Genomic DNA, 24,791 nt, shown 5'->3' with positions numbered 1-24,791 from the left:
CTGATAATATGTGCCAAGGGATTGGAAAACAAGATTGGCTGTCTGGAGAGGCTTGGTTAGAGTAGAGTGTGTTACGCTTAGGAGATTTACATCCGGGTATGTAACGTCGAAAGCGAGAGAATTGGATCGATGATGGCTGCTTTTGGTCTTCGGTTTCGTCTTCACTGGAATATTTCGTACTCGGTTCTTGAGGGATGGTGTTGAAGGTTTTGCCATTGTGGGATGATGGTCAACTTCAAAGCGGGTGTCATCCGACTAGAGACGCGAAAGACATCGCCTTGAAAGCCACCACAGAGCCTAAATGGAGTTCCAGTTTACTTCAGTAGATTGTACTAAAGAGTGAGAGGATATGATATTGATAACTCATCATTGGCACACGTAACTACCGGCGTTGATCTACAACAGCACCGGTGTCTTATTACCGACCCGGACGTCCGTACAGACAAGGATGACAATTAGACCATTCTTCCGCATCTTCCGGGCCGCTTGTAAACCCTTCGTCTACCGCAGACGCACCAATGCCGAACCATCCATGAACAAGCTCCACATCTGTCTGAGCTGAACGAGCCGACCCGCAAGCTTCAAATCTCGTGCTATACTCGTACCAGAAGACGGAGCATAACACCGAGGATAATAATACTCCGTAGAGATCGACTAATACATACAATAACGCCGCCCGAACGCGAGATCGGTAAGACCGAAAGTTTATTCTTTCGCGAGCTCGAATGCGCTGCGATAGGTGGAGGAACAACCACGCGGCCTCTTTTACACCGACATGTCGTGAGTAATGTCAATGCATAGAGTTCTTCAAGTTGTCTTCGGAATGAATTGTCCATCGACTGAGGACATGGTTAGCATGACCCTGACATGATCGCCTTACAGCAATGCAAACACATCACATAGACACTGGACATTTTCGAACCAAAACAAATCATGGGTATTCGTGTACTGTTCTAACCTAACTCCCCCTTCACAAGTTCAGTCCCCTTCCTCCTCTTACTAACTCGTCACCAAATCCGGAAAATACCTCTTAAGATTACTATCCAGCATCCTTATCCCCACCGGCTTAACAAGATAATTATCCGCACCCGCCTTACCCGCCGCCTCCCTATCCATCTGACTATCCTGCCCCGTGACAATAAACACCACCACCTTACTATCCCTCATCTTCTCCAGCGCTCTGATCTGTCGTGTAGCGCTAATACCATCGCAGACTGGCATTTGTAAGTCCATGAGGATGAGGTCTATACCACCGGCGGCGCAGGTTTGTTGTTTCTTAAAGAGCTCTACGGCTTGGTGTCCGTCTATGGCGCTTAGGTAGGGAAGACCGCGTTTCTTGCAGTACATTTCTAGGATGCGCAGGTTGACTGCGTTGTCGTCGACGATGAGGGTCATGGGTTTTGAGGTGGTGGGGGGTATGAGGGGGTGGATGGGGAGGTCGATTGTTGCTGCTTCGATTTGGGATACGGCTTTTGCGAGGGATTCGCTAAGAAGTTGTTGGGTTTCGTTTGTTCTTGTGGGGGGAATCGAAGAGCCATTGGCGGAATCGTAGCCTTCGTCTGATGTCGATTGTTGATCGCTCTCGGTTGTTTGGTCGGCGGGTGTCAGGAGGGATTTCGGACCTTCGAGGGGAGCGGGAGATGGTTGTGGGGATGTTCTTGTTGACTTGCGCAATTGTGCGAGTAGTTGGTCGGCTTTTTGGAGAGCAGAGTCAAGCGTAGACGACGAGAATGGTCCATTGACGAAGACGATGTTGGTACATGATTCGGGAACGTCTGGTTCATCCGAGTTGGGGACTAAACAAATAGCGACTTGCTCCTTCGGTAGTATAGAGTGATATTTCTCTCGTTCGGTCGAATCGCGTATGTAGTCGATAATATTGAGACAATCTTGCGGGTCATTAGATAAGGAAAAGCCATTTTGGGTGAGGTATTTCGCTAGGTTTGAGGTCAAGTGTGCATCGGGTGAATCGGACGGAAGATGGCGATAACTCAACGGCAGGTGCTTGAGCTGCAAGGCTGCTGATTCAGAGGGCGTCGAACCCGAGGGACGAATGTCGCGGAATGTAGCGCGGAAGTGTGAACCGCGATCAACCTCTGACGACACCAACTCGATTGAACCGTAAAGCAGTGCAGAAAACTTGGTCGCGAGGGTCAAGCCAAGTCCAGCGCCAGTAGAGTGCTCGCCAACTTTCTCGTACAGATCAAAGATGCGACCTTGATCTTCAGGAGAAATGCCACAACCTGTATCCTCAACATCCACCACGAGCGTCTTCGTTTCTTGCGTATAGGACTGTGTGACAGTCACTACTCCTTCGGTCGTGTTTTGTATAGCGTTTACGATCAGGGGAAGGATACCGTCTCGGAAGAGGTTGATGTCAATTCGAAGGCCTTCGGACTCGGGGGTAAGGTTGTGATGAAAGAAGACCGGGGCTCGTGTGCGTGTGTCCCTAAAGGTGAAGTCGGCCAATGCCTTGACGAGCGACGTCTCAAGAGACTCGATGCCATGCGTGGCATATTGTCGTTCGGCAGCAGCGATATCAGCCCAGCGGTTGAGGGTGATCATATTGTTGACGGTCGACATGAGTTCCCTGCCCGCCGTAGATATTGTATCGAGGTAAATGGACGACTTTCCCAGTTCAGCAAGCGGCTTCATTATCGCCTCCACGCCAGGCCGCAACGTCGAACTTCCGGGCACTGTCAATGCCCTCAGATCTTCCGTCAATAATTCTGCGGCGCCGAGGATACCGTGGATCGGGGTTCGAAGCTGGTGCGATACACCTCGAAGGAACTTTTCTTTCGCTCGCATAACTTCTGTAAGGAGACGTTTTTGCCATCGCTGGGTGAGCATGGTAGCACAGGTGTGCACAAACCAAGAATCGACATCGTCAAATATTCTTCTGAAATCTTTTGTCGCGACGACGAGAACAGAGGGTCCGAGTTTCGTTTCGCATTGCGCTGAAATGAAGCGTACTACTCGATCTTTCGGCGGTTCGTTGGAATTCGAGTTCGCGATAAAGTCTTCGATATATTCGTCATCCTCCCACAATCCATGCTTCAAATCTGATGTCGTCGCGGGATACGGGACCGTCGATTGATCGGTGCCTGTAGACTGCAAACTTATTGACTCGTCGGGGAATGCTTGTCGAAGGATTCGGAGGATAGGCTCTTGGACATCGTCGCCCTCGGGTTCATGCTGAACTGCTGCGATGAGCTCAACAAATCGGTGACGTTCTCGTTGGCGTCGCGCTCGTGCACATTGTATTATATCGTGGACGATCCAGTCGGCTAGTCTAGCAAGTGCAAGCTGCTGTGTCTTAGATAACGGATATCGACCCGTCGCAGAAGCCACGCATAGCGAACCGAGTCCGACACATTCGCCCGACTCGTGTTGCATTCGGAGCGGGACACCAGCATAGGCGACAAGTCCACCGTGTTCAACGTATGGCGATTCGCGAAATCTCCAGTCTTGGAGCATGTTCGGTAGGAGGAAGACATTCTATCGAGGCTTAGCGAAGGGCGTCGGAGAGGCAGCGGTGACTATACTCCAGGTGGTTGAGTAACGGTATGTGCGCAGAGGGTTTCACCACGGGGAAGAATAGCAAGTTGAAGGCCTACCGTGGCCAGACGAATGTAAACATTGACATCCAGCACACCGACAACAGCATACTCCCAGCCCGATGACTCCTGAGCAAGACATGCCTTCTCCTGCAGACCCGCAAGAAGTTCAGGCTCATTGTCTAAATCCCTCGCATAATACCATAGCATCGACAGCCTCAGCCGTTCATTCTTTGCCAATCGCGATCGCACATATTTCGAAGAAGCACATTGCGCTTCGGGCGGTATCGACGAGGGACCGAAAGGATCTGGCTTCGGAGGGTAGAAGGACGAGTGGACGTCGGAAGTCCAAGGCTCTACCGGGATCTTGAAGTTGTTGGCATCGAAGATGGGGCCGATTGCTTTCGGACGCGGAGGGAGAGAGTCTTTATCGATTGTTGAGGAGAGTAGCGCGGCGTCTGCTTTGGGGAAGAAATGCATTTAGTGATGATTATCTAGGAACTGAAATTGGCGAGGCATGGGAGTGGGAACTTTTAGGGAAGGGATCGTCGAAAATTAAATTGTTAGAGGAATTGAATTGAAACTGTACTGAATTGATGAGATGGAGAAGAGAGGGAGGGGCTCGTGACCCGACCTAACTTAACGCGGGAATGACAAACATCTTTAGGGGCTGACAAAGATGTCGTCATAACTGTTCAAGCCGAGACAAGCGCTATTTAAAACGATTTATTACTTCAATTCTTTAGAATAGGTGCTCCTTTTTTTGTAGAGTTCAAGCACTTCATTCAACCCTAAGGTCCCCCCGCCTAAAATGATACCCTAAAACCTATGGACATTCTTCAAAAGTCATGGGTCACTTTTGCTAGCCTATCGAACCCCGGACATGCTACTATTCCGTCTTGTACCCGGTAGTCTAGATACCAGAGTCATCCTGAGTCGCGTTGTTGTGCTTGTTGAACATGGTATAATACGCAGCCCAGTTCGCACACGTCTCGGAATATGTAGGCAAGATGCCAGACTTTTTAAACATAGGTCCAATGACTTCAGGAGACTCAACGAACTGAAGCGCCAGACCTCCCGATGCGTGAAAGGCGATCTGAAGAGAGAGAATTAATTCCGAGGATCGAGAGTGGGGAGTGAGGCGAAACTTACATGACAGTGCATTAGCCAAACACCAGGGTTGTTGACTAGAAAATGTTAGTCCCTATTCCGCAACAGTACTAAAATAAAGGGATTGCTTACTTTGGAAGGCGATAATAATGTAGCCATCGACCGGTAAGAGTACAACGTCCCGACGAGGAGGGTTGTCCAGCTGAAGAGTAAAGTTATTCGGATTAAACTCTTCAGTCCCAGAATCGAGAAGAACAAAGTCATGTCCATGAACATGAATCGGATGCGCAACAGGTGCCTGCGTCTTATAAACCTTTCGATGGCCCTTTGTTGTAGAATTATGAATCGATTCCGTAAACTTGCCCTCTATGAGAAAAGCAGCCCACGTTCCATTCTTATAATCCAAGGTGACAGGTTCATACCCAACAGGAAACTGAGGGTTATTCCATCCTTTTTCCGAAGCGATCTTGACGAGACTTAGACTTGGTTCTGCCCAGTCAAGGTAGAAGGAGGAGTTGGCGAGAACCCATTTGTGCATCATGGAGTCTTTCTTGAATTCGTTGGGATATCCGACGAGATGTACTTTGAATGAGTTTTTAATGTAATCCTCATTGTGTTGTGTGATGTTACGCTTAACAATGGGTTTGAGTTTCTTGCTGGGCTCGTCCTGACAGCCGTAGCAGATGTTATCCTGTCTGGGGGGAGGTGTCCAAGGGATAGATGTTGAGCTAGCGTCATAGCGGATGATACCAAGATTAGATCTCGCACCGCCATTTTGACAATCGCGTGCGTGGATCCAGAAGTTCACGTTTCTGCTACTGTGCCCCTTGACGGCTGTTGCGTTTACGATGATATCGTAGCGTTGACCAATAGCGATGTTGATCATGTCTGTTTCGTAGGGTTCAATGGGGACAAAGTCAGTCGCCACGACCCAGAACTTATGACCGTCGATCCAAAACGTTGTATGTGTTGAAGCAGCAGTGTTGACGAGGCTCATTTTGTATGTCTTGTCTTTTTCGAAGTGGAATGATGTGAGTTTGGAATCACCCTTGCAGTTCTTGTCTAGCGAGGGACAGCAGTAGTATGTGCCGTTGCCGTTCATCAGCATGCTGTCTGGAGCTGGAGGGCGGCCTGTTGTCTGTTAGCACGAGTGAAATTCTGTTGGGAAGAAGAGGGAATAGTACCTAGATATTCGAGCTGAACTTGGGAGAAGGCAGTTTTGTGGAAGTTATCAGTGATGAGAACTGGACCGAGATCAACATCGTAGTTCATGCTAGTCGGCCCATTAATCTTGAGTGCGCCTGCTAGTCCGTCGGCATCTAATGTAAAGTTAGTAGAGAATGGTGATAGAAGAGCCTAGAGATGCTAACATTGTAGACTGAAGTGACCTAAGATTATTAGAAATTGTCAAAACTTTTAGGAGGTATGACTCACTGTGATACCATGATGTTCCATATTGTGTAGCTCTCCAACGATACGTAAACTGTTCACCGGGCTGCACTTGTTAGCACTCTGAAGGTCCATATTGGAGGTGGCTCGAGGCTTACTGGGATCGGGCATTCAGTCACGCCTGATACGCCGTCCATCCAGTTGGTGTTTAGTTGACGGATGCCATGCCAGTGAATAGAAGTGCCATTGAAGTTTGTCAATTGGTTCACAACGGTGATTTCTTGGGACAGTCAGGCCATGTACGGATGCAAAGAGGGACCAAAGCAATAGGACTTACCAAAAGTATCTCCCCAGTTCCCCTCAAGAGTCGGTCCGGGATACGTTCCATTGAACAGCATCCGGTCAACCCAGTATCCATCAGGTGCAATCCTTTCATTAGTAACATACAGAAGAAACTACATCCCTTCAGTATCAATCTCACAGCGCAACAGATGAATGACTCACCTTTCGAACTACACCCTCTGGGATGATCTCCTCATAATCCGTGTGAATATCAAAGTCAGTTGACCAGCATTGTCTATTCTTAGGTGAATTACAAGCCCCGTCAATAAACTTTGCATCAAAAGCATCAACGAGGGAAAGATCTTGGACTGGGGAGTAAGTATGTGAGAACTTGGTTTGGTCCGTGAAACGGTGGATGAAGAGAAACTCTGTGAGTCTCTTCCAGAAACCCATATTGAAAGGCACTTGGATGGTAACCTATTGTAAATGAAGAGAAGAGGGTAGGAACGGCAGCTGGAAAGAAATGGAGGGTTACGCGGACCCTGATGGAGAAGGGATATTGATATAAAGGCCTGACAGGGTATCATCTCATAGAAACGCATACTACACGGGACTCCCCTTGGCGATAAGCAGTCTTGCAGCGGCTGAAAAGCCCATGAGCCGAAATGTAAAAACCCGCATGGTGGCGTTCCTACAAGCCAAAGATTACAAACGAAGTCATCGTTAACACCACGTTATCAGCACCAAATCATTCGCCAATACCACCCCCAACGTCGTATTATTTGGATCGGTCTAGACTTGAGTTTCTACTGGCATATGTGTAGATTCCAAAAGCAGGAATCAGAACAGCGCTGAAATGCAGGATTTCAATAATGCGATGCAGAGGGTAAGCCATACATGCAGCTGAGAGCGGGGAAACACCAAGCTTGGTGTTGATGGGTGATAAGATGATATGGCGTTATCTTGATGATAAGTTGGTACCTCAGCTTGTTCTTTAATATGATGTTGATCTAATTTAGTTGAGTCTGGATTGATTGCGCATGTATTAGCCCCACGCTACGAGTTTGCATCGATAGTCTTAGAACTATTGACCTAAAGCGGATGAAACGCTACCCGAATGGTTCTGGCACGAACCGTTGGCGTACAGTCTGATTGGACGGTGAAGTATCCTCACTGGGCGTCATGCAGTTGTGAGAGATAATTTATTGAAAGTTTGGGTAGGTTTGATACGACTGCGTGTAGACGGCGAAGGTAATGTTGTATGCAGATTGCTGACCGGTCTTCTCCGGGGAGATGCGGGTAAGCTGCGTGGCTGGATGAGGTTGTATTGGTGGCCTAAGATGTTAGACGGTGTGGATTTGGGGTATGACAATACCGTAGTTAGGTGTATTCACTCAGTCCCATCTGGTATCGGCATACGCCCCGTTCTAGAGAATAAACATGAAGTATTAAAGACCCAATCCCTCATCCTAACTGCGAATCACTATCATCAAGCATTGCCATCATGGCTACTCCAACCGATCCTCTCAACTTCATCCCCGCAGACATATTCTTCCCCACCGTTCCAAACTTCACCAAACCCTCTGAAATCCTCACCGTTGAATCATCCACTTCAACATCCCCCAGCGATCCTCTTCGCTATGCTGCACACATCACTCTGAAGGGTGAGCCAAACACTCACTGTCTCGTCCAGTTTGCATCGCCGCAGATTTGGAGAGTGAGATATAATCCAAAGTACACTGCTGTCTCGGGTTATGATGATTTCAACTCGTAAGTTATTACTCTGTAGTTTGTTGTTTCTGATTTGTGGTCTGTGAGGCTTTGGTGCTGATGACAATAGGCGTACTATTGTTAGAGATACGTTTTCGAGTTTGGTAGATGGTCTTCAGCAGGAGTATAGAGACTCTGAGGCTTGGAACTCGCATCCTGCTCAGGAGGGATGGTTTTGGAAGACGTCTTTTGAGCAGAAGGCTCCCGATCACTGGGTTCTCACCGTAAGTCTACCAGAACCCCATCGTGCTACCATCTAACTCCTTCTAGACTGTTGAGTATCAAGATAAAACATCCACTGGTGTTCCGAACACAGCTCTTCACTTCTTCGCCTCCCCATTCCGCATAGTCGTAAGTACCCTCCCCCCTCTTGTGCTGCAAAGCTCACATGTTTAGGCGACGAGAAAACTCAAGGCACTTGATGCAGACCCAGCGTTCTTGAAGACTGTTGGTATCGACGCTGTATCTGAGTACGAGCAGATTATCTGGCAGACTACCGACCAGACGTTCTCCTATCAAGGTGATCCTATCGTTGACGCTGTGAACAATGTCGTTCTCAACATCAAGAAGCCTGGACCAGCAGCGTATCTTGGCTTTGGAGAGCAGGGTGGACGGACTGTTATAAAGAAGCCTACATATCTCAACTTCTTCTGTAAGTGTAATGCCATGATGCGATGATGGCTGCTGACAAGTTAGGTTATGATAACTTCAACTATTCAAAAGTCTATGGACTTGGAGCTCTGGATACTCGAGAGCCGCTGTGAGTATTGTTCATCCTATGCCAGACACCGTCTAACAGAGGAAACAGGTACCACTCCACACCTTTCTTTCTGGAGATGAACGGCAATCCGGATCGAAAGAATGTTACTGGCGTCATGGTGGATAACTACTCTCAAGTTGCCATCGATCTTGGCAAGAATGATTCGCATACCATCAGTGTAGCGACTCGTTTCAACACCTTTGATGCATGGATCCTCACGGCCGACGACGTTCCACGGATGATTTGGTAAGTAAAGTGTCTGTCTTGATGTTGGTAGCTGACCGCGTTCAGGCAATATACCTCCATTGTCGGCCGACCTAAGCTCAAGCCCCGTTTCATTTTGGGACATCATCAAGCATGTAAGTTGCACAAAGTGAAGCATGTGTACACAGAATTAGTTGACTGACCCATATAGGCTATGGTTACTCCAACGAAGGGACTGTCAACAATGTTGTACAACGGTACCGAGATTCAGAAATCCCTCTGGATGGTATGCACCTGGATGTCGACTTTCAGGCACGTCCACCTGCAAGCTTTTCTGACCTAGACTAACAATAACAGGATAAATACCGTACCTTCACCAACAGCAACAAGAATTTCCCCAATGTCGGATCATTCCTGAACGGCCTGAAGGCAAAGGGCGTGAAGAGCTGCACTAACATCACACCCATTCTCACCATTCGGCCCTCAGATGAAGGTCCCTACAAAGCACTGGACAGCTTCTGGGATGTCAATGATAAGAAGAACCCAGAGACCAAGTAAAACACCAGCGCCTTCATCTTCAGGATCATTACTAATTATGACAGTCTCTTGGTGGCCGACAATCGATACCTCAAGGGCCTGCCCAACAACCAACCTCTTTGCTGGCGCTACGATGGCGGTCTTCAGAACTTGGACCCAAATAACGTCAATCAGCGTGAAAGATTCGCAGACTATATCGGCGCTCCGGACTACAGGGATGACTACAACTTTTCTGAGAATTATAACAGTGGATATCCATTCCATGGCGGTGTTAGCTATGGTACTAACCTCGGAACTGTGAGTTACAAAAGAAGTAAGCGCCAAGAGTAGAGTTGAACTAACATTGATAGCCCGGATTCTATCCTGATCTCAACAGAAGAGCTGCGAGGAAGAAGTGGGGTGAGCAGTATCAGTATCTCTTTGACAACGGTCTCGAATTCGTCTGGCAAGGTAAGGCGCGCGATGCAAGCATCAGCTGTCAGGTCTATTAACACTCTCAAAAGATATGACAACTCCCGCCGCAGCAAAATGCTACGGTGACTCCCTCGGGTACTTTCCTCCTCCCTCCTTCACCCCAAACACTTCTAACAATATTAGTTTCCCCTCTCGCCTCCTCATGACAGACGATAGCTACACCGACCCCCCGAAAACCAAAACCGCCATCGAACTCTGGAGTCTGTACTCCTACAACCTCCACAAAGCAACCTACCACGGCCTCAACAATCTCAAAGGGCGCGAGAACAAACGCAACTTCATCATCGGCCGCGGTAGTCAAACAGGTATGCATAGATACGCTGGTCTCTGGACCGGTGATAATGGTAGTTCGTGGGACTTTTTTAGAATCTCGGTTGCGCAGGTTCTTGCGTTGGGATATAGCGGGTTGAGTATTGCTGGTGTAGACATGGGTGGTTTTACAGCGGATCCAGCTAATACGTTGCCGAATCCGAGGTGGTGCGATCCTGAGTTGTTGATAAGATGGTATTCGGGGGCGTTTTTGCTGCCATGGTATAGGAATCATTATTTGCAGCATCCTGAGGCGAGTTCGGGAGGTTGTAAAGCTTTCCAGGTAAGTATGGTCTGGGATACACAGGCGAGATACTGACGAAAATACAGGAACCTTGGGCTTACAGCGATATCCTGAACAACTTCCCCGGTCCTCTTCCGCCTGACCAGGCTGCGTTGTATCGCTCAGTCGTGCCTGTTTGCAGGTACTACGTTCAGCTTCGATATTCCCTCCTTCAGGTCCTGTACGACTACATGTTTGCCAACCTGACCAACGGTCTGCCAGTAGCTCGTGCCATGGTTTGTCCCCAATCCCCTCAGAACATCACTGACTTGCTAACAAATTTAGCTCGTTACCGACCCCTTCGACACAAGCCTGTTCAACGCCAACCAAGGATTCATCGACAATCAGTACCTTCTCGGCCATAACATCCTAGTCTGTCCTCAGGTTGAGCAAAAGGCAGGACGTCGCGATGTCTATCTTCCCAATTCTGATAACTGGTATCCTTCCAACCTTCGAGTCAACAACCAAGGCTTTGGACCTGATCCGATTCTCAAGCACGCTGCTGTGTTGCAGAAATCAGCTCCTGGTGGCAAGATTGTTGACTATGATTGTCATATTCCTGATGCTGTTGCGGATCCGGAGCAGGTTGCTTATGTTACTCCTGTGTATATCCGAGGGGGTGAGTCTAAATTACTCGGTGGTATTGAGAAAGCTGACAGTTATGAAGGTGCTATCATTCCTCAGCTTGATGTTCGTCAATGGGTCAAGGAGGGTGATCTGAACTCGCCGACCATTCACGTCTACCCAGGTGGCAAGACGACTGTAAGTACTACCCCGGCGATCAAATATTTTGCGCTAAGTGTTCTTGCAGTCATACTCGATGTATCTCGACGACGGTGTCAGCCGCGACAGTGCACCCATCGATCTGCCCCAGCACAAGTACAAAGACGCAGCTCAATACACCAAAGCAAAAGGTTTCTACCGCGAAGTCAAGATCACTCAGGTACTTTCATCCCTCATTGCTCCCCCACCATCATAAGAACTAACATAGCTTCAGGAAAACACCAAAACAAACCGTAAAATCACCATTCAGCACCAATGGGACGGCTACGACGCCAAAGCAACCATCGGCGACACCTACAACTTTGCTATCTGGACCGTTCAAGCAACAGCGCCGCCTGAGTCACAGATCAGTGTTGACTTTGAGGATGAGAATGGAATGACGGTCATCGACTCTGGACTGACGTCGACTTATATCGTAGGCCGTGGTGTTCTGACGGTTAGTGTACCGGTGCATCTCGTGCCGTCGCTCAAGACACCTCAGAATTATACGCAGGGATCTTTTGCGGATCGGTATCTGGCAATTAATGTCAGTGGACTGCCTTGAGAATGACATGGGCTATTTAATGTGGACACTCTCTTTGCTTTGGATTTGTTGGTATTGAAATCAGTCACGAATGAACATTAGTCAGATTGCAATACCATTTCTCAACTTGCACGATATCAGTCATTGGTGGGGGTTTAGGCGAGAACTGTTAGCGCTAAAGTAGCGCCAGGTACCTTCTGGGCCTCAAGAGCATCTCGATTCAAACCACGTTCTTAAGATGAGGCTATACTATTATAGCCCAAGCTTAGGGTTTCCAATTAAGTTCATGATGATATTGATCAGAATTGTGATATTATCATTTTAAAATGTTTACCAGTCACTGGCTATCTTGGGCTGCTGGGCACCGCCGTTGGGCCGTTGCTCTTCAACGCCCGCTCATAACCATCTGTGTCGCATTGGGCTGCAGACAGTAACATCCGGTGCTACAACGATGAGATACTCCTTTATGTCAAGTGCTTCACAATGTTCAGCATATCCTTTTCCTTACAGAATTAGCCCTGTTGACCAGAAGAAGAGCACCCGAAATAGATATCGTGCCACGAATCACCAGTGGGGTAGCAAAGACCATGTCCATGTCCATGCTGCATCGTGTCTTTGCTGCACCTGCATAATCTACGACATGCATACCCGCAACATCTTCCTCAATCAAGTGTCTTGCAGGAACACGGATCGCCAGTACATCCGTCAAGGATAAACATCATATCATCAAAACACCTCGAAGAGTATAGTGACTCACGCCATCGCCGATACATACTACGTAGTACAGCACTGGCTATCCACTTGGGCATCAATTATACCAGTTAATCCAAGGATACAAACTCTGACTCATGACAACAAGTTAAAAATTCCATCTGCCAGCAAATCTAGCATCGTGTACCATCCCCAATATGCATGCCACATCATCCCGATTCCACCAGTGGGGCTTCACCGCCAAAACCCATTAATCGGTATGGATACCTATTTCAAGCCCTACAATTCTCCTCAAATCTCCCCTCAAATCTCATCATCCATTCAAACTTCATTAGTATCAAATGTCCCGCCAGAAGAATGCGTCTCATACACACCAAAACCTTCCAGCTAGAGGAATTCTACGGCCAGCCTCCCGAATATGCCATTTTATCACACACATGGGGTCCCGACGAGGCCACGTACCAAGACTGGCAGGGCAACCTCGAGCTGATGAAGCTAAAGAAAGGTCATCAGAAGATTCGGCGCGTCTGCGAGCAAGCGAGAAAGGATGGCCTAATGTATCTCTGGTGCGACACCAACTGTATCGACAAGAGCAGCAGTTCAGAGGTCTCTGAGGCGCTGAATGCTATGTTTTCTTGGTATAAGAATGCGTCGGTTTGTTATGTTTATCTGAGTGATGTGTCGCCCATTGATACGGGTGCTTTCGACCCGATGGTGCAGTTTAGACAGTCGAGGTGGTTTACCAGAGGTTGGACACTGCCTGAGCTTTTGGCTCCTACGTCGGTGGTTTTCTTTGCGAATGATTGGACAACTATTGGGACGAGAAAGACTCTTGCCAATACGATTTCGTTCGTCACCAAGATTGATCAGCAATATCTCGACTGCACCTTTTACAAAGCCAGTATCGGTGAGCGCATGTCTTGGCTATCCAAACGAGAGACGGAACGAGTTGAGGATATCGCCTACTGCATGCTCGGCATCTTCGATATTAACATGCAGATCATCTACGGGGAGGGAATGAGGGCGTTTATCCGACTGCAAGAGGAAATCATCCGTGTTTCAAACGACCAAACACTCTTCTGCTGGGCCTGGGATGAGCGCTACGTTCCTCACGACTGGGCCAGCATTCTCTCCCCATCACCAAAGACTTTCGTCGACTCGAGTATCTACACCGAATGGCCTGTCCACGAAGCAAAGACATACACCATGACGAATGCTGGTCTGTCAATCAGGCTGCCTATCATGAACACCATCACCGAATCAGTCGAGCAGTGGCTTGTTCTTCTCAACGCTAGACGAGACTCGGAGAACCAACAAGTCGCATTGCTCCTCAACAGATTACCAGGAAAGGATCGATGCACTCGTAATCGGACACCACCTTGTCCGGTACCAGTCCTAACCGGATCTACAAAACTCCGAGAAGAAAACATGTTCATCGCTGGAAGTCGAGAGCGCGCCTCATACCAACCCGACTTCCACGGCTACGGCAGCTATGAAGTCCTCGTCACTCTCGACAGCGGCGCCATTCCCTACGACAGCATAACATCATGCCCTCGACTAGAATCTGGAACCATCAGTCTTCAATCATGGGACCAAGCAGGCCACTACGGCCGCGTCCTCGCCATCCAAGGCATGCAAAGCATAAAGAAGAACGAAAAGCGCGCCTCAGTCTTCATCGCCACCCTAGTATTCGGCATAGAAGTTGTCGGCTCCAAAATCGAATGGTTCTGCAAAATCCGCGGCATACAAGAATCCTCCGGCCCATTTAGCAACAGCACCCTCGAAGAAGCAGTCTACGAAGAAGAGCAGGATATTCGATCTCAACTTGCGAGAACAGGTCACTGGCGGGCGATCTTTGATCAAGAGAAGGATACTACGTCTGATACTGTGAGAAAACATGAGATTGATCTGTTGACGTCGGTGTCGCTGAGTTCAGGGGTGAGGATATCGGCGTCGTCGATGATGGCGGTTGCGCATTTGCAGTTGGCGCATATTGTGAAGCCGGCGGAGGTTGCGCCGTGGGATGATGGGCATAAGTTTAGGACTGCGGATGGAGCGAAGGATTTGTCGAGATGGTTGAGTGCTTTGGAATGAAGAATGAAGGAAATGATTTACGTACATGATTTAATGAAAATGATAGATACACATAAACTAGAATACCTTTTGCATTTATAGATTGGTCAATGAAGAAACTTTGTCTTTATATTCTAAGCGCAGATCTGATTTACTTCATCTTGATAAATGTCTTCTTTGGACCAAACTCCATAAAGTCCTTTCCTTCAATAGCCAGCCTGCTCACTGTGATAGCTGTCTGCCTCTCTTCAATCTCAACATCCTTATCGCCTTTCAAAACTACCAAGAAGACCAACTGATTCTCCAACCCATTCCGCAAGGTCCCTTTTTTGAGTCTCGCCGCAACTAAGCAACGATATCTCCCCGTCAGTAAAGTCATGTTATGCTTAAAATTCCTCTCCGTAACACATCCAATGGCCTGATCTGTCCCAGGTATAACCACCTCACTGAACGGTTCAGTTCGAATGTCAAGCGTTACAATCCATCCTTCGAGCGTAACAATCTTGTCATCAATACTGACCATCCGCGGAATGAGATCACCGCTCTCGGTAACTGTTTCAGTAAGGTCAGTGGGATACTGCACAGTTCCACCCCAACCGGCCCAACTCCAGCTTGGAAATGCAGCTCTGCGTGTTGGCTTGACTGTATGGTCGTGGATCCAGGCTAGTGACTGAGGAAATTCTTTGAGTGGCATTCCCCATTCAAAGCCTTCAGGGTATACTGGTTTGCCGTAACGCGCTAGACCGACTTGGAAGGCATTCAGAGAGTCACCGTCGTTGGTGAGAGAGCGTGAGGTGTATGTTGTTACCGTTGATATGAACATCGAGGAAGTTCGATCGAGGAACTCGGTGTTTGTGGCCTGGATGTATTAGCGTTAGAACTTGAATGATATTTGTCCGGCTTGCCTCGACGTGATCAGCTTTCATCTTCCCACCAGAAACCATTGTCCAAGTAAGATCCACAGCTGTATCATGCGCCTCAGCATAATCACTCGGTCCCAGTGTCTCATTACACTGTAATATCCATTGCGTCTCTGTCAAGTATAACTTTCTTGTAGAGAGAACATCCTCTTGCCAGGTCCAAGCTCGAGTCTGCCAAACAGAAGACTTGATCTCTGTCATGACCTGCGGAGGGACGACCACTAGATCCTTTCCGTTGATGCGCTCTCGTGTAGATCCCACACGTGGCTTTGAGATTCCAGGAATGCCGTAGTCGGAGTGTGGACCAGCGACAGCGAAAATAGTTATCGTGGCGCAGTAATAGATCAGGTGCATGAGTTGAAGTTGCTTAGCTTTGGTGGCTGCTTGTTCGGGCGTTGGATTGGGACTTTGATCAATACAGAGGGCATCAACCTACCAAGTTAGCAATTTCTTTAGAAGCTCCTAGGACTTCTTACCCATAGGTATCGCTTCCCAAGCTTCTTGGTCAGAGTGATAGCATCCTCGATCGTCTGAGGAAGTGTCCCAGCCTCCAAAGCCCCATCGGCGGGATGTATATCGCCCCAGACATAGCTGAGAGCTAGATAGTCACAGTTATCAGGACAATCAACCACTTTTCGGGTATCAACGTCAAGCATTTTGGTAATGAGCAGGCCTTTGTCAAACTTGGCATTACATTGCTCTGAGTGATGGTTCTGACAATGCTCAAGGCCCCTTTTAATGTGATCAACGTCAACCATCCCGTCGATAACCCTCGCATTGTAAAGTTCCTCTGAAGAAGAACTCGGATGCATGGCTATTGCTTCACCTATCATCATGGCGACTCTCAACTGCTGACCCGCATTAAAGAAGCTAGGACCAGACATATAAAGACCAGGCGTTGAAAGACCAAACCAAATTGCGAACTTTCGCTTATCATCTTCCGGAACGCCTTCCCAATGGTCCTGTCGGATATACCATCGATAGGGAATAAGAGTTAGAACAGAAGTATCGTGCTCAGGTGGCGGTCTAGGAATGAGTCGATAGAGCAACCGACATAGTGGGCAAGAAGGAGTCATGTGAAACTCTGACAGAAGACCGAAGCGTAGTCTGTATGGGTCCTGTCTTTCAGCGTGTTGAACATACTGGGCCTTTTCTAGACTGCCTCTTTGGCTTTCATCCAAAGGATTGGCTTCGTTGAAAACGCGAATGATATCGAATTTGGCGCATCGTTGACAGAGCTTGCTTGGGCGTTGGCGGAGCCGTTCAAGGAGATCTTCATCTTGCTTCGTCCATGGCTTCGTGATATTATTTATACCGCTGTGGAAAGCCTGAGTTGGTTGTTTCGAGATCGAAGGACATGGTTTGTCTATGGGCTCGAGGTTACGACAGAAGCAGCACAGTCTTGAGTTCTCGATAGACATGTTCGATGGTGGTGGAACACTGGAAGATGATTGGAAGTGGTCTGTGACTGGGTCTTGATAGTTACTGCACTAACAAGGAGACTGTCGGAGAAAAGCCCTTGAATATTCTGGCTGCAGTTTTCGACCCTCACTTACAGGTAAGAGGATGCCATACTAATGAGACGGTAGCTGATTGTAAGAAACGCCCTTTTTGCTGCGGGGTTGAGCGTTAGCGGTAAGGCTGAGTGGATTCCTGGATGCCATGTCTCGTACCGGATGATAGGATGAGACCAGACAAGGGTTATCAGCCTAGCCCACTACGAAGTGGAAACGCCTTGTGCAGCCACAGCAGACGTGCTTCCAGCTGAGCTTTTCAACCCCATCTATTGGAGGAGATCCTTACATCAGCGCTAAAGGTTTCGGGAAAAGAAGTATTCGGACAGCACTTATTTTCACTTTATCTCGTTTCACAAAGAAGTGGCCTTTCCGGCGAAAGTCTTTGTACTAAGCTTGACGTCTGTGGATTGCTTTCAAAGTTGTCGAGCTCATTTAACACCATTTCAGTCCAACACATTCAACCTTGCGTCACAAGAATGTCGGACATACCGGCGACTCGGCTGGCTCAACCATATCCTGGACCATCACTTCCCAGTCCAACGCATATTCGTCTCGTCCACTTGCAGCCCGGAATCGACGAAGCTATTCACTGCGAGCTAATAACAGCATCTATTGAGTCCTCACCTAATTACGAGGCTTTATCATACACATGGGGAGATCCCTCCAGTTCAGAAACCATCAACATGGCCACGCAGGGCTCCGAAACCACCCAACAATTCTCAGTGACATCTAACTGCTTCTCCGCACTGAAACGCCTCCGGTATAAAAACAAGCCCAGGGTTCTTTGGATTGACGCCCTGGCTATCGATCAAACGAATATCGACGAGAGAAATCACCAAGTCAGTCTCATGTCGAGGATATACTCTCAAGCTGCGGGTGTAGTCGTTTATCTCGGCGAATCTGCAGATAACAGCGACTTGGCCATCGAATTCATCATGGAGTGCTATGATCCATCTCCCAATACTACATCTTTAAGTTTTCCCAAGTCAGATACTTTGATGGATGCACTTCGGAATTTCTTTCTTCGACCTTGGTTCACCAGGGTTTGGGTGATTCAAGAAGTCTTCCTATCGACCGAGAAGATTATATACTGTGGAAACAAAGACCTGTCATGGTCTGCGATGGAGAACTTCAAGCATTACCTCGCCAACACGAGATTGCTGTTCCGACTGCCATACGTGGTTTCAACGTCAAACAGACGCTATAAATATGAGTCTAGAGAGGAATTATTGTTGAAGGCTCTTCTTGATTCGAGACACTGCGAAGCAACCGATCCGCGCGATAAAGTCTACAGCCTACTACCGATCCTTCAGTCATCTAACAAGTCACTGGGCCTGACTCCAAAGTACCAGGACATGCGAGACAAAGTCTACACAGATTGTGCTCTCTATCTGTTGCCAAATTGCGGCTGGAACCTTCTGTATGCAGTGCAAGGCCAATCAAGTACAGAGCACCTACCGTCTTGGGTTCCAGATTGGAACGTTCCGCCTCAGCGATATATTCTCGGTACAGCTCCTTGGATGGAAATGAGCTCCTTTTGGACCGACAAGGTACTCCCAGGCATTCCGGATAATCCTCAAATAATGATGCGCAGCATGGATGAGGGGCAAATACCAGTGTTACAAGGGTACGGATATCCATGTGGAAGGATCTTGAACATGGGATCAACTTACATCGCTGGACAAACACCATTTCCCGCTAAGGAGTGGTATAATCTCGTCAACAAGATTGATCCATCAATACGAGCTCAAAACTCTGGATCTGGTTCACCTGGCGCAAAGTTCCTTCGTAGGGCAGACTCTCTTTCCAAATTCCTTGGACTTGCTCGTTACTTGTATTCATCAAGTATGCAGGAGAAAGAAGAAGATCCTGCCGATGACCTGCCGAACCCAGACTTTGTCATCGCAGGCTCACGCAGCTCTTACCAAGAATACAAGTTTGGTTCGAAATGGGAAGATACAATACGGAGATTGGCTGCTGAGAGGAAACATGGTGTACTGTCATTCAGGGATATCCCGTTTCAATATGCTGCGGCGGGTTGGCCACTGAGTTACGCCAATACCATAAGCGGGAATTTGGAGGCTTGTCATTTGCGTCGGTGCTTTGTTACTGATGCAGGGTACTTTGGACTTGCACCTGTGGAAGCGGAGATTGGGGATCAGTTATTCATATGTGTTGGTGCTTCGGTTCCGTTCGTGCTGAGGGATACTGGGGGTAGTGGAGGTAATGAGTTTCACTTGATTGGGGAGAGCTATCTACAAGTCGGCGGGTGGTATGGCATGGTCAACAATGAGAGTCAACCTCAACCTTTGTACATCATATAATTCTAGCAAGCTTTATCTACATATCAAGATTCAATCCTGGTAAAGAACTCCTGCTCATCATCCTTCCTCTCAACAACCGCCCTCCTCACAAGATCATCCGCAACAGCTAATCTCAGCTTCTCCGCCGTACATGGAGCATCCAGGACCAAAGGCTCAGTAACGCCATTCATCTCCCTAGCAGCCTTGACAGCTTCTCTCAAAGCAAAGAATACCGCACAACCCAAGAACAGAGGAGGTTCTCCGACACCTTTACTGCTTTGGATGGAACCTAGTTTGGACCAGTTGATGGGCTTGCCTTGGGAGTCATGTTGGAGGGTTGTTACGTTGAAGACTTGGGGGATGTCAGAGAAGCCTGAGATGGGTTAGTAATGAGGCGAGAAACGGGGGTAAGAAGGGAGGAAGTACCGGGGATTTTGTATGTTCCTGGGCCTTTGGTGAAAATTTCTCCGGATTTCATCCAGAGTGATTCTTCCATTGTGAAGAGACCTTGGCCTTGGACGAATGCGCCTTCGATTTGACCGTAGTCCATTGCTGGGTTAATGGATCGTCCAATGTCCTGGAAGAGAGTCAGCGCTAATTGGAGATTGCTTCACTGGTAACGTACCATCATGAGATCAGTTCTTAATACTGTCGAGTCTCCGGTCAAAGTATCGAGCTCCACCTCAGATATCGCCCTGAAACCAAAGTCAGCATCCATCTCTTATGGGAACGCCAAAGTGAAACTTACACTCCCTGAGTAAAGTAGTAGTACCTAAAGCCTCAAAGTCAGCAGAGCTTCATCACCAGAGATCAACGCACTCACATAGGCAAAGGATCCTTCCAATTCCCCCACTCATACCCAATCCTCGGCATCTTCCAAAACCCATTCGCCGCCAAATTAACTCTATCTCTATACGCCGCATGCGCAATAACCGCCATACTAGCATCCTTCCCAAACTTCTCCCTATACGGCTTCAACCTCTCATTGATCTGATCACACGCGTTCTTCACAGCTTGACCGTTTATATCACTACCGGACGATGCAGCTGTAGGTGAGGAATTGGCAACTTGGTCGGATTGGGACTCTTTGTTGTAGATTGAATCGACGCTGACCTTGAGTTCTTCGGCGGCGACTTGGGTCATTTTCGTGTAGAGGCCTTGACCCATTTCTGTGCCGCCGTGGTGGAGGAGGACGGAGCCGTCTTCGTAGATTTTTATGTAGGCTGCTGCTTGGTTGAGATGGAGAGCTGTTGCAAAGCTAGTTCTGTAAGCAAGGTAATGCTGAAGTGTTTTGGGAGACTTACCTTAGACCAAACTTGGTTGGGATTCTAGAGATACCTCGCTTCTTGAACCGATTCTTGGCATTGAAATCTTTAATGGCGGACTTTCGTCTCTCAAACTGTGACGAAGCGCTGAGCTGATCCATCATGGTAGGAACATGGAAGTCGTCTGTGATTTCTTGCAGGAAAGGTGTCCGTTGACCGACTTCGTACAAGTTTCGCATGCGAAGATCATCGACGTCCATGTTCAGGGACTCTGCAATCTTGAACATGATCGCCTCAGTGATGTACATTCCCTGTGGACCACCAAAGCCTCTGAACGCGGTGTTGCTGACTGTATTCGTCTTGCAGACATGACCGCGGATCCAAGCATGGGGAATGTGATAGCAGTTGTCGACGTGAGTACAAGCTCGGTCCCTATCATCGTTAGCATCTCATCTCACCACTTCCAAGGGTATCCCTACATGACTGCACCGCTCATATCCAACGAAGCACCCGCATTATTATAAATATCAATATCCAAAACCCGAATCTTACCCTTCCCATCAACCCCAACTTTCCACTTTGACTGGAACGGATGTCGCTGTCCACTAAAAGCAATATCCTCATCCCGATTCAACATCATCCTCACAGGCCTCGCCGTCTTCTGCGCCGCGAGAGCAAGATACATCGACAAAGCAGTAGTTCTCGACTCTTTTCCACCATATGCACCTCCCATTCTTCGAACGCGCATGTTCACTCTATTCATGGGCACGCCGAGGACTTGAGCGGTAAAGACTTGGTTCTCCATGAGATTTTGGGTCGAGATGTATACTTCCATTGATCCATCTTCCATGTGGGGAATTGCGAGACCTGCGTTCGTTTCAAGATAGAAGTGTTCTTGGCCGCCCATGCGGGTGGTCCCTTCGAGGACGTGAGCGCATTTACTAAATGCTTCGTCTAGTGAACCACTAAGAGCATCGCCTTTTCGTAGTTCTTTGCCGTGTTTGAAGAAACTCTTTGCTTTGATGGCTTCGTCGATTGTGAAGATGGCGGGGAGGCGTTTGTATGTTACTGTGACTGCATCGGCGGCAGCTCGGGCTTGAAGCGCTGTCTCGGCGTAGATCATACCAATCACTTGACCGTAGTAGTTGGACTTTCCATCTGCAAAGATGAGTTCGTCGAGAACGACAGGGCCCCAGGTATTCTGTTCCTTGGTGATGCTATCCTTGTCGATATACCCGACTACACCGGGCATCTCTAGGGCAGTTGAGTAGTCCACGCTCAGAATCTCAGCATGAGCAGCTTTGGACATTACCAGAGCTCCGAAGAGTTCGTTGTGTTGGCGTGGCATGTCATCGACATATTCTGCTTCTCCGGTACAGTGCTTGACGGCGGAGAGATGGGGAATTGGGCGGCCGACTTCCTTGGTACCCCGGTTCAACATTGACGAGGTGAAGTTGTCTCGATTGCCGGATGAGATACTGCGGTGGATTTCATCGATGAGATCGGCGTCGACTTTGCCGAGACCAAGATCGTGGACAACTTCGTGCCAGAAGCGGAAGAACATGGAGATAGTAAGAACTGTAGCACGGTTAGGCAGATGTAACTTGGAGGATGGGATGGATGAACTGGCCTTTTCGATAATGCGCCATGCCACCAGGCACACCAAATGGGAGTTGAAACTGCTCCAAAAGCGCATCAATCGCAGTATCCAACGTCTTCATATCAGACCATTTCTTCCCCATAACAGCCTGCTGCGCTTTCTCAGCCATAACTGTCGTCGGCGCCATACCGCCAACCGCAAAAGCAGCATCGTCAACAACACCATCCCCATTCAGTCGCACTCTAAAACCAGAAGTGACAATAGCGATATCATCATCCTTCCTCTTAGCTTGCTTATAAGCCTTCGTGATCTCAATGTTCTCTTCACGTGGAAGTGGAATCACGACTTCTGTTATGACTCCATCTTCGGGAAGTGCAGTGGTTCGGTAGGACAGGAACCATGAAGATAATGGAATCTCGATCGTCCCACGGGTTTGGGACTGGATCTTCACTTTTGCGCCTGCGGCTAAGAGGACGGGCGCAGAGTCTGAGATGGGACTTGCTGTAGCTAGACTCCCTGCGAGACTAGCCACATTGCGAATCTGTCGACCAGCAAAGTACCGAAGTTGTTTTCGAAGAGCTTCAAGAACCGAAGCTCGTCTACCAAGCTTGACGTACAAAGCAGTACACATCTCCTCAACTTTGGTCAAGGACAAGTTTCCCGGTATACTAATTTCCTTTAGTGATTTAATCTCAGCCTGTTTCATCTGCAGAGGATCAACAGTGAAGCCGTTCAGCTCAGAGATGTCTGCGGCAAACACGGAAACACGGTAAGCTCTCTTCTTGAACCGAACTTCGATCTGAGTCTCGCTCGCACCACCGACGATCTTGGCCTCTGGATAAACCCCTTTCAAGTCGATCAACTGTTGCAGGTTTGTCGGTCGGAACCATAGCCTTCGGTCATCGCCGTAGCATATCGGTTGAGGTTCGTATTTTCGCAAGGCTGGGGGAAAGATAGGCTCTGTTGAAGGATCGTATGGGAGGAATGTCTCTCCGAATGCTGGTTTGTCTGGAGACTTCGGAGGTGTGCTCGGCGTTTCGTGTGGTCTGGGAGCTGTGATCGGTGTCTCCATCTCTTTTGGGTTCGATTCATCTACACCAGTTGAGCCGCAGCCTTTTGAGGCGGGGTTATCCCGACAGCAGCCACCAGGACGGCCGCAGGAGCCTGTCTTGTTGACTTGACGTGCAACTGTCGCATAGTCGTCTTCTGTGTTCTTCTCGGGCGTTATCTCCTTGCCGTTGATCTCGGCGATGGTCCCGTTGAGGTCCTCTGTGATGAAAGTTCGTGCTGCTTCGAATATGGGTTTGTAGCCGGTCTAATCGCTGTAAGCAGATAACAGAGTATCTATACACAGGGAAACTTACACATCGGCAGAGATTTCCATCAAGATGGCCCTGTAGCTCGACTTCAGAGTTGGTAAGGTGGAATTTTCCATCCCGATATGAGTTTCTGATGAGTGCATACAAACTCATGACAATTCCCGGCGTACAGAAGCCGCATTGCGTGCCACTACCCCAATTAACCTCATACCCTCGCTCGAACTAATGATAACACTTACTGCATCTTCGCAATCCTCTCCTGTAGCGGATGCGGCCTCTTCACGGTCCCCAACCCCTCAACAGTGATGAGACTCTTGCCATCAACACCAACAAGCGGATACAAACAAGCATTTACAGCAAGATGTCTCACCCGTCCATCTTCCAGCGTCTGTAGCACTACAGTGCATGCTCCGCAACCTCCTTCTCCGCATCCTAATTTCGTTCCTTTTAAGGAATCTTGGGCTCGGATCCAATCGAGGAGAACCCAGTCTGGATTGGGATTCTTGACGGTGACGGGTCGACCATTGATGTAGAATTTTATATCAGAGGTCTTGTATGTTGTCTTTATGAGGACTGATAGAGATTCAATGGGTGTTTTGGGGGAGGTTTCATCGGTGTCGGATAGGGGTGGTGATGGGAGAGCGTCTTGCGCAGCCTTCATTGTAGCTGCTTGTCGTGCTGAGGGAATGAGATAGGTGTCAATTGGTACGGATGATTGCAGAATTAGGTTTCAAAATTGCAAAAACAACAAATGGAAGAAACAAAAGGTTCAGCTCAACTAGCCCCCTCCCTAGAGTCAGCCACTCGGACTAGTTGCAGTTATCACGAACTATCATCCCACCCTTGCCCAGTCCCCATCCTTGAACGATACGCCTCCCCCGCATTGCCATCACCGGTAACGATAAAGCAACGGCCCCATTCTTGCTGATTCGACTATTCCCGAACCTTCAATTCTGAAACGTTATCTCCCGTTGTGTTTCCGGAACGTTGTACTACAGATGAGGGGTTTGTGTCGCCGAGATAACCGAGTTATCTATTTAACTCAAAAGTGGGCTTCCTCCTCCCACTTCTGTTACTAGTATTCCCGAGTTATTACTTTACC

At 48.4% G+C, this 24,791-nt stretch overlaps 6 protein-coding genes across 6 annotated transcripts; 2 read left to right on the top strand and 4 right to left on the bottom strand.

The window, feature by feature from the left end:
• Positions 1 to 511: 511 nt before the first annotated feature.
• BKA55DRAFT_584659 (putative histidine kinase HHK3p) lies at positions 512 to 4,224 on the bottom strand. The gene is made up of 2 exons (XM_046194362.1): positions 3,546 to 4,224; positions 512 to 3,498 (listed from the first exon to the last, which is right to left on the bottom strand). The coding sequence occupies exons 1-2, from the start codon at positions 4,035 to 4,037 to the stop codon at positions 1,000 to 1,002; spliced, it is 2,991 nt and encodes a 996-aa protein (XP_046042152.1). The 5' UTR covers positions 4,038 to 4,224; the 3' UTR covers positions 512 to 999.
• On the bottom strand, positions 4,225 to 6,950 carry BKA55DRAFT_584656 (multicopper oxidase-domain-containing protein). Its single transcript, XM_046194361.1, has 9 exons — positions 6,561 to 6,950; positions 6,394 to 6,511; positions 6,215 to 6,336; positions 6,102 to 6,162; positions 6,038 to 6,055; positions 5,852 to 5,986; positions 4,800 to 5,798; positions 4,710 to 4,744; positions 4,225 to 4,653 (listed from the first exon to the last, which is right to left on the bottom strand). The coding sequence occupies exons 1-9, from the start codon at positions 6,789 to 6,791 to the stop codon at positions 4,471 to 4,473; spliced, it is 1,902 nt and encodes a 633-aa protein (XP_046042151.1). The 5' UTR covers positions 6,792 to 6,950; the 3' UTR covers positions 4,225 to 4,470.
• Positions 6,951 to 7,721: 771 nt separating this feature from the next.
• Positions 7,722 to 14,853, top strand: BKA55DRAFT_668129 (glycosyl hydrolases family 31-domain-containing protein). Its single transcript, XM_046197879.1, has 21 exons — positions 7,722 to 8,108; positions 8,179 to 8,332; positions 8,379 to 8,459; positions 8,505 to 8,760; positions 8,805 to 8,868; positions 8,917 to 9,114; positions 9,160 to 9,227; positions 9,284 to 9,384; positions 9,430 to 9,626; positions 9,675 to 9,906; positions 9,960 to 10,059; positions 10,113 to 10,158; positions 10,207 to 10,675; positions 10,723 to 10,911; positions 10,961 to 11,294; positions 11,343 to 11,437; positions 11,487 to 11,618; positions 11,673 to 11,968; positions 12,492 to 12,590; positions 12,653 to 12,801; positions 12,970 to 14,853. Exons 1-21 carry the CDS (start codon positions 7,843 to 7,845, stop codon positions 14,784 to 14,786), a joined length of 5,343 nt encoding a protein of 1,780 aa, XP_046042150.1. The 5' UTR covers positions 7,722 to 7,842; the 3' UTR covers positions 14,787 to 14,853.
• A 9-nt stretch (positions 14,854 to 14,862) lies between these two features.
• On the bottom strand, positions 14,863 to 17,314 carry BKA55DRAFT_584650 (heterokaryon incompatibility protein-domain-containing protein). The gene is made up of 3 exons (XM_046194360.1): positions 16,162 to 17,314; positions 15,671 to 16,117; positions 14,863 to 15,624 (listed from the first exon to the last, which is right to left on the bottom strand). Exons 1-3 carry the CDS (start codon positions 17,104 to 17,106, stop codon positions 14,917 to 14,919), a joined length of 2,100 nt encoding a protein of 699 aa, XP_046042149.1. The 5' UTR covers positions 17,107 to 17,314; the 3' UTR covers positions 14,863 to 14,916.
• A 169-nt stretch (positions 17,315 to 17,483) lies between these two features.
• BKA55DRAFT_214994 (heterokaryon incompatibility protein-domain-containing protein) lies at positions 17,484 to 19,685 on the top strand. Its single transcript, XM_046185186.1, has one exon. The coding sequence runs from the start codon at positions 17,679 to 17,681 to the stop codon at positions 19,524 to 19,526; it is 1,848 nt and encodes a 615-aa protein (XP_046042148.1). The 5' UTR covers positions 17,484 to 17,678; the 3' UTR covers positions 19,527 to 19,685.
• BKA55DRAFT_584647 (molybdopterin binding aldehyde oxidase/xanthine dehydrogenase) lies at positions 19,502 to 24,665 on the bottom strand. The gene is made up of 10 exons (XM_046194359.1): positions 23,929 to 24,665; positions 23,735 to 23,879; positions 22,401 to 23,685; positions 21,250 to 22,348; positions 20,810 to 21,202; positions 20,329 to 20,763; positions 20,254 to 20,277; positions 20,131 to 20,200; positions 19,932 to 20,082; positions 19,502 to 19,878 (listed from the first exon to the last, which is right to left on the bottom strand). The coding sequence occupies exons 1-10, from the start codon at positions 24,348 to 24,350 to the stop codon at positions 19,550 to 19,552; spliced, it is 4,353 nt and encodes a 1,450-aa protein (XP_046042147.1). The 5' UTR covers positions 24,351 to 24,665; the 3' UTR covers positions 19,502 to 19,549.
• Between the last annotated feature and the right edge of the window lie 126 nt (positions 24,666 to 24,791).

The sequence above is a fragment of the Fusarium redolens genome (genome assembly GCF_020744475.1).
Source record: "Fusarium redolens strain MPI-CAGE-AT-0023 chromosome Unknown BKA55scaffold_27, whole genome shotgun sequence".
NCBI lineage: Eukaryota > Fungi > Ascomycota > Sordariomycetes > Hypocreales > Nectriaceae > Fusarium > Fusarium redolens.
The sequence above is the reverse complement of the archived record's forward strand: the minus strand, read 5'-3'. Positions and strand labels throughout refer to the sequence as shown.